This window comes from Lipotes vexillifer, unplaced genomic scaffold (assembly GCF_000442215.2).
Source record: "Lipotes vexillifer unplaced genomic scaffold, Lipotes_vexillifer_v1.1 scaffold414, whole genome shotgun sequence".
In the NCBI taxonomy this organism is placed as follows: Eukaryota; Metazoa; Chordata; class Mammalia; order Artiodactyla; family Lipotidae; genus Lipotes; species Lipotes vexillifer.
Genome location: NW_006782864.1, coordinates 1733685 through 1741470, shown reverse-complemented (window position 1 = coordinate 1741470; position 7786 = coordinate 1733685). Strand labels below are relative to the sequence as shown.

The following is a 7786-nucleotide window of genomic DNA, read 5'->3' as shown; positions in this document are numbered from 1 at the left end:
AAAAAAATAAAAAAAAAAAAAAAAAAGAAGAATATCGTCTGAAGAAGGAAAGTAACTTCAGAGGGAAGGCTGGAGGTGCAACAAAGCAACACTGGAAATGGATAAAATATGTGGGTATATTCAATTAAACATCTGTTAACCACCCAGAGACCTAATTCTGGTATTTTAGAAAGATGATACTAAGTCCTCAGCTAAAACAAGGAATACAAAAAAAAAAAAAAAAAAAAAAAAAAAAAGAACGCCAACTTCCCAGCACGGATCTGCTGCTCTTGGGCTCGGCGTCCCGACATCGGCCGACGGGCAGTCAGAATTCCCCAGGACACCTGCGGAAGGGCTGCCAGACAAGCTGACTCCTTGGACGTCCGGCTCCTCCCGGGTTGTGGCCCTGCAGGACGGGGCGGAGGCCCCGAGCTCCAGGGAAAAGGAGGCCACAAATCCCGCGGGCCCAGCTCCCTCGCGCCATTACAGCAACACGCACCGGCCAAAGGCTGGACCAAAGGGGGCACGGGGTGAGGGGTAGTCAAGCATCAGATAGAAGTGGGAAGGGCAGAAATAGGTAAAGGAGTTGGGGGGAAGGTTAGTAAAAGGAACTATATAATGTACGTAGAAGAAAAGAAAAATATGAAACCAAGTGCAGAAAAATAAATTGAATAGAACCTGGCAGAGGAAAACACAAAGGAAGAATATGAATAAGTAAAATACAGTGAGTCAGAGTTCACCAAGTCAGAGAGGAGAGGAAGGCCGGAGAGAAGAAACATTAGAAGCAAATGAAATTCACAGCTGTTTTAAGGTAAACTTTTCAGACGCTGAGAACCGGTAACAGAGACTAAGACGCCAGGCAGGCTCTGAAGGTGGTGGTAGTGGCAGGGACGTGTGAGGTTTCTTGTCTGGATCCATCCTGGGCATTTAACAGCGCTTCCTGGACAGGCGGGCTCAGGTCCAGCAGGTGGCTCCCGTTTCCGGGATGTGCCTCCCTGCCAGGCTCCTTCCTGCCTCCCTCCCAAGTCCCTCTCCCCGATGTGATCCCACGGGCATCCCTGCTCCGGGAGGGGCAGGCGGGGCAGGCCCACTTGACAACGTCCATCAAACAGGGACCACAGCTGGACCCCTCTGTCCCTCTGCTACTTAAGGCGCACAGATCTCACACGACCTCACGTTTTCTAGTTCACACGGCATATAGTTTTTTGTTTTGTTTTTTTTTCTTTGCGGTACGCGGGCCTCTCACTGCTGTGGCCCCTCCCGTTGCGGAGCACAGGCTCCGGACACGCAGGCTCAGCGGCCATGGCTCACGGGTCCAGCCGCTCCGCGGCATGTGGGATCTTCCCGGACCGGGGCACGAACCCGTGTCCCCTGCAGCGGCAGGCGGACTCTCAACCACTGCGCCACCAGGGAGGCCCCGGCATATAGTTTTTAACGAAACTACATGAATACTTGCCAATCCATCTCAGGAAACCCACCACACAGGGACTTCAAATCTAGTCTGTGCGCTGGGGCCACTGGCCACTGGGAGCCAAGCGCCTCCCCCAGGGCGTCTGAGCATGACAGGGCCACCTGGCGCCCCAGGGCTCATGTTTCTGTCTCTAAAGTGTGGCCTGTTTCAGGCAGGAGGGTCCTCTCGTTACCTCGCAAATGTGTCTTTCTGATTTCTCCTTAAGTCCCACTTGATAAGCAGAAGGCTTCTTCCGCAAATATCCATCAGAGAATAAGTGCCAGAAATGAGGATATAGATGCTAAGTAATCTGTTTTTCTTTGAAGTCCGAAGAGCCTCCACTTACACACCTTGGCACCTGGGTCCAACTCACTCGCTGTACCAAGTGGAACAGGGCTGCTGGCACCAGAACCTTCTCTAGGAATCAGACCTCCACGCCTCCCCACCTAGAAGGAGGCGTGCCGTATCCATCCATCCACTCACCACACGCTGAGCCCGTGTGTGGCAGGCACTGGGCCAGCTCAAGAAGGGAATTTCAAACATTTCCTTCCGTCTGCCCCTTCCTGCCTGAAATCCCACGATGACAGGACTCACCCCGTATAAACCCACGTGGAGGGAAGCTGGCCAGGGAGAGATGTGGAGGCCTGGCCGTGGGACTCGGCCTGTGACGTCTTCAGAACCTGGGCTGAGAGCAGCCCTGGTGAGGAATGTATGCCCCCCTCCACACACACATGCACGCGCCACAAGGCTCAAGAAGACCCCCAGCCTCAGGTCCGGAGTCACAGGGAGATGGGTTTTTTTCTGCTCCTCCCTCAGCATGAAGGAACGTGCCCTCAAAGAAGCAGGAAAAATTACTTAGCTATATTTGGATCCACAAAGACCCAATTTCTCCATTTCCAGGGAGTCCCAGAGCTCACGGCCGGGAGGGTGGCTGCAGTGGGTGCTGAGTGAGTGCCCGGGCTGGGGAGGGGGGTGCAGGGGGAGGCAAAGAATACATTTGTTTCATGCTTTTAAATTTTCTAAGCACAGTTTAGGAACCTATATTGGTTTTGGCTTTTTAGTCTTTTCTTTTTTTATCTCGCTCCTGCTTGCGAGACCCATTACAATTCCCCAATCTGTTGTGACTCTTGCTTTGCCCACGGTTTCAGCTTCACCCTTTTTTTCCTCCCTCTGTTGGGCCCTCAGAAACCACGTTGGCTTATACAATTTCTATAAATAACAGAGACACAGCAAGCGTTCGCTTGCAGAATACCGATCCAAGGGGGAAATTCGGAGAGAGTAAACGTGCTGAAGCGTAGTGTTTCTGCAGCTCTTGTGGGGATGCCAGGGGGAGGACAGCCACTCTGGCCACCACAGCCGGTCAGATGGCACCATGCTTGCGGCCAGGCAGCTGACAGCATCAGATGAGAAATAACCACATCCCTTTCATCCACAGAAGAAGCCGGGTGGAAACAATTGGTATTTGTCATGGGGTTAGAAAAAAAATGCCCTGTACACGTTCAGAAAGAGCAAATCAGTCTATTTCATCCGTGAGATCTTTTCACCTTTGGGAAATGACATGAAAATTACAGAATTTTACCTCTAGAGATGAGTCTACCTTCATAATATTTTGGAAGTTCACTTCATAACCATAAATTATATCTGTTCTCTACCTGTTGTTCTTCTGGTTCTCTGCTCACAAGGTGGTAAAACGTTTGCTGCATGGAACTGAAATCGGGGCTGTGAGTGAGACCACGCTGAATAAACAGCAAATGGAAAATAAGAGGCTGCAGGGACCAGCCCAGGAAGAAAACCATGGGATGTGACAAAGGAAGGGGGGGAAGAGGAAACAGTACTTGACACAGTAAACAGAGGTGATTTTTTTGGTTCAATTTTGTTTTTAAATGCTGGCTGCTTGTTGCTTAGTAAACAAATAAGATGCATAAGAAATGAAAGTGATTTTGCAACATGTAGGTGCATCAATTTCATGACTGCAGTTTCTGGACTTAAGTCACTGGTGTTTATAATCTACTGCTTTGGGGAGAACCGTCCTGCTGTTAGAGGTGTGACATCACACAAATGCTTGGAGTAAACAGAACACTGCTCACTGTTCGAGGGACCCAGTAAGGAGAGGAAATGGGTTTGGGGCTGGCCAAGGAAGACTCAGGGCTGGGGAAGGATGAATGAGAGGGGTGTGGACTCTTCCACAGCCCTCATGAACGACACAGTCACCAATATTTATTGATTTCTTCCTATACGGGCATTATATATTCACTACCACATTTGATTTTCATACCAATCCTGCAACTACATATTATAGTCTCCATTTTAAAGATGAGTAAACTGAGGCTTCTCACTGGCTGAGTGACTTGCTTCAGGTCACAGAGTATGAAACATCTCAGCGAGGATTTGGACCCAAGGCACCTGCCTGTGGACCTCTTAGCTTGGGAAAGCATGAAGCCACTGGGCAAAGGGTTTTATTTTTAGATTTACAGTCGAATGATGAGGATAAAGGCCCCCTGAATCCTTGTGGAAATGGGGTCCTGTGTTTTTCAGGTGACTTCAGGGGCTCACAGGACTAGGAAGTGACTGGAAGGACGAGAGAAGTTCAGAAGCAGGCTTGGGTTTCTGTCATGAAGGGCTGGTTTCTATGTCTTTAGGGTTTGGTACGATATGTGAATTTTGATGGAAACCTCCCGCCCCCCCCACCCCCCCCGCAAGAGACGTACCTTGGTTGTCGTTTCCAGGATGATCTCTTTGTGCAGAAGTTCGACCACCATCTTCACGTGGCCTTCTTTAGAGGCCAGATGCAAGCCGTTCAGCCCATTCTGCGAAGAGCAGAGAGGCAGGGAAGGTGGGGTTAGAGGGTCCGTGTGTCCTGCTGGTCCAGGCAGCTGGACCGAGGTCCCTGACCTCGAGGGGCCGTGCAAAGGGCCCGAAGGGGAGACCCCGAGTGGTGTCGACATAGGCGCAGGGCAGAGCCAGCCTGTGACCAAAGCTTGTCTGACAGTTAAATTTTAGGGGAAAAAAACCAAGCAAACATTTTCCAGGGCCAACCATCAAGTCCACAAAAGCAGAACTCTCACTGGGTAGTTAAAGTTCCAGCTGCCCGGGCTCTAAAGAAAGCAGCCAGTGCAAGCCTCACTGGTCCCCTCCTGCTTCGGACCCTTCTGACCCTTGCACTTAGATGTCTTGAAACTTTCTGGCAAATGCTGCCTTCAAAGAGAGCTACTCAGAACACAAATAACTGACTACACGATGGAACTAGCTTTCAGTTCCAATGGAAAAGTAGATCTCGGCTCCGCACAGAGGATGATTTTCATCAGTCAGTGACCTCCACCCCCCTCCCTCCCCACCAGCAATCTCCCCTCTTCCCAGCTCCTCCTTCCTGTCTCCTCTGCTGGTCAACTCTGTTCTCCCATGTCCCCTTTCAGGGGGTGCCCCAGGGCCACCGTGGGCTCTGGCTGATAAGAAAGACCCTCATCACCAAGATGGAGGAGTTGGTTCCTGATGGTGCGAATGGAGGGGTCCCAGACTCACCCATCTTCAAATCTCTCTGCAGCCCCACCACGGGGCCCTGAAACTCCCACTCTCCCTTTGTATCAGGGCACCATTTTCAGGAGATTCCAATTAAAACACAAATATTCTGCCTGGGAGTTCTAGTGAATTAACCCATTAACAGATTAGTGCTATTGCTTTGCTAAAACCAGCACTGGAAAGTACTGAGTGATTACTGCCCTAACGCGACACAGGTGCCTATGATGGGAGAATGGAACACGTATAAGACCCTCTTTATGTCGGGGGCCTTGGACGGGGCAAATATAACAGGTGCCTTGGGTGTCAGAGAACAGCCCAGAGTAGGCTTGAAAGGAACTTTACCTACTTCCTATTTAGATCGGACCCGCGCTGCGCCCCAAACACACCGAGTGCGGCTGGCCAAATCTGCCTGTCAGCACAGCCAGCCTTGCCAGGGTGGGTGTATGTGGAGGGGATGGGAGAGCCCGCTGCAATATTTCCTCTCGCCAATGCCTGAAAATCTCCGTTAGATTTCTTCCTCTTGCAGACTTTGGACACCGTGAAAATGTAGGGTCCAAAGCGGTGTGAATAATCCACACCCCAGTGTGAATGAGTTTATCAGATAAAGGCTAGGTCAGAGCCCGTTTTGACAACAGAAAGGGAGAAAGTGGTTGAAGGCAAGACAGCAGGTCTGTGACTGCAGGAATCTGAGGGAGGGGAGGAGCTCGGGGCTGAGGCCAGTTCACCTCAAATCATTCTGCAAAACACCAACTTGCAGAAAAGCCTGTCAAGGCGACCCGCTCGCTCGGGGGGCCTGGAGCCACTCTCTCCAACTTTGCGTCCTGACTCTACCCTGGGGAAGGGTCTGCACCGGAGGGAGCCCCTCCTTCCCCAGCGCTGCCATCTGCAATCCCCTCTTCACACCCAGCAGCGCCTTGCCTGGAAGGTTCTGGGCGCTGAGCGCAGGCACCCTGTGGTCACGTGGGAATCCGGGGTGGGCATACCACTGTGGGAGTCACAGTCTGCTCACTGCAGGGGACTCGGCTGGGGCTTCGAGCGTGCGTGTGCTGACTGCAGGGCTTTCAGCGCTGCCGGGGGTTGCAGTCACTTTCCAGGAGCAGTCGTTGGTCCTGAATGCCTCAAAGCTGGGGAAGTGGCCAGTCTACAAGGAAAACACTAATGTTTGCTGCTAACACCCCAGGGGTGGCTGTCCCTGCTCTTTGGAGCCAGAGTCAGGATCTCAATCCACAGGGATTCTAGACACACAGTCTGCCCAGAGGATGCTTGCGTCCAAAGGGTTATTGGAGATCCCTGAATGCTGAGGAAACCAAGGCCCAGAGAAGTCAAATGATTGGCTCAGGTCACACAGCCTTTCTGGGTCACAGCCACATATAGAACCAACCTGGATGCCCCAGGAAGAAAGAGTTTGGGGCTTTTTTTAACCCGAGGAACTAGTATGTTTCTTTTCATCAGCTGATGAAAGCACAGGTTACCTTTGTGATTACCAGGCAGCTTAGAGGGACTGCTCAGTCACCATAACCATCCGTGTGGGTCTGGTCACGACCGCTGTAGGTGGTCCCCAGGATTTTACGCGCTGCCCTGGTCCCTAGGAAGCCCCTCTGCTTCCCTCCCTGGGTCACATACCCACCTCCCAAAGCTGAACTCTGGCAGAAGGCAAGGGACCGTCTAAATATCAATAGATCTGTGTCTCTAATAGTTTTACTCAGCTTCCACCTCGGATCCTGGTTCAATGATCTCTTGCTTCTTTATGACTTTATTTTTCTCACTTTATCTTTGGTTTGTTTCCAACATAGTCACACTAAGTTACTTCCAAGTCCATTACTGTGATGATCTGAATCCAACTCCCTCACCAGGGCCACAGAAGAAGCCCAGGTGGCACAGCTATGACGGGTGTGCAAGAAGGCCCAGGAATCTAGTGCAGAGCAAAATCACACAGGGGCACGGCTATGACAAACCCCTGTCCCAACTGCAGTTACCTCACGCCGAGCGTGCACTTAATCCGCTTCAGCAAACATTTACTGAGAAGCTATTCTGTGCCTGGCACTACGCTAGGGATGCCTAAAACACAAACCCTGACCCTCGAAGAACTCAGTTTAAGACAGAAAGGAGATGCATTAAAATTAATGCAAAATCACGTGAAAAATGCCCAAAATGCAGGTATAAGACTGAAAGTAGCACAGAGGAGAAAGGAGCTGCTTGGTTAAGGGGTCAGGAAAGCTTCGCAGAGGGCTTTTCGGGGCAGTCCGCGCACAGCCAGGGGTGCAAGTCCATTAGCAATGGCAATGTGAGTTTAAACATGTCTGAGTTTAAATTCTAAACCCATGAGCTCAGGTTTTAGAAACTATGCTCCCGGCCCTTCTCATCAAGTGCCCTCCTCTTTCTTCCATGAAGCATCTGGATTCCAGGAACGTACAAACATCCAGACCCACTGCAGCAAGTTTTCTCCAGCAACTGGCCTCAGCAGATGGATGGATGGCCACATCCAGCAGCTGAAGTTGCTGAAAGCCTGAAAACAAGTTTAGGGCATATGTACCCAAAGGAGCTTGTACAACTGTCTTATTAGAGGCATAACGAGTCTAGGCAGGAGACCACTTCCAGCATTTCAAAAGAGCGTTTCATGGATAGATACTACATTTCATACTTTCTTTTTCTTTAAGCAGACTTGTTATTGCTCAGATCTGAAGCGGGGAGGGGTGCAAATTCTGGGAGCTACTCGTTCTTAACTAAAACTATGGAAGAGACGAACTGCAATCTACCACCTCTTTAAAATCAGGATCCGTGTGGTGTGTTTGAGTCAAATCAAGTTTAAGTTATTGGCTAAGAGAAAAAGGCAGGCTGCTG

At 50.6% G+C, this 7786-nt stretch overlaps 1 protein-coding gene across 1 annotated transcript in view; it reads right to left on the bottom strand.

Moving 5' to 3' along the window:
* ANK1 (ankyrin 1) overlaps positions 1-7786 on the bottom strand; it is a 97412-nt gene that overhangs the window by 67362 nt on the left and 22264 nt on the right. Inside the window, exon 3 of the mRNA XM_007455476.1 lies at positions 4138-4236. Within this exon, the coding sequence (XP_007455538.1) occupies positions 4138-4236 (99 nt within the window). The remainder of the gene's footprint in view (positions 1-4137; positions 4237-7786) is intronic.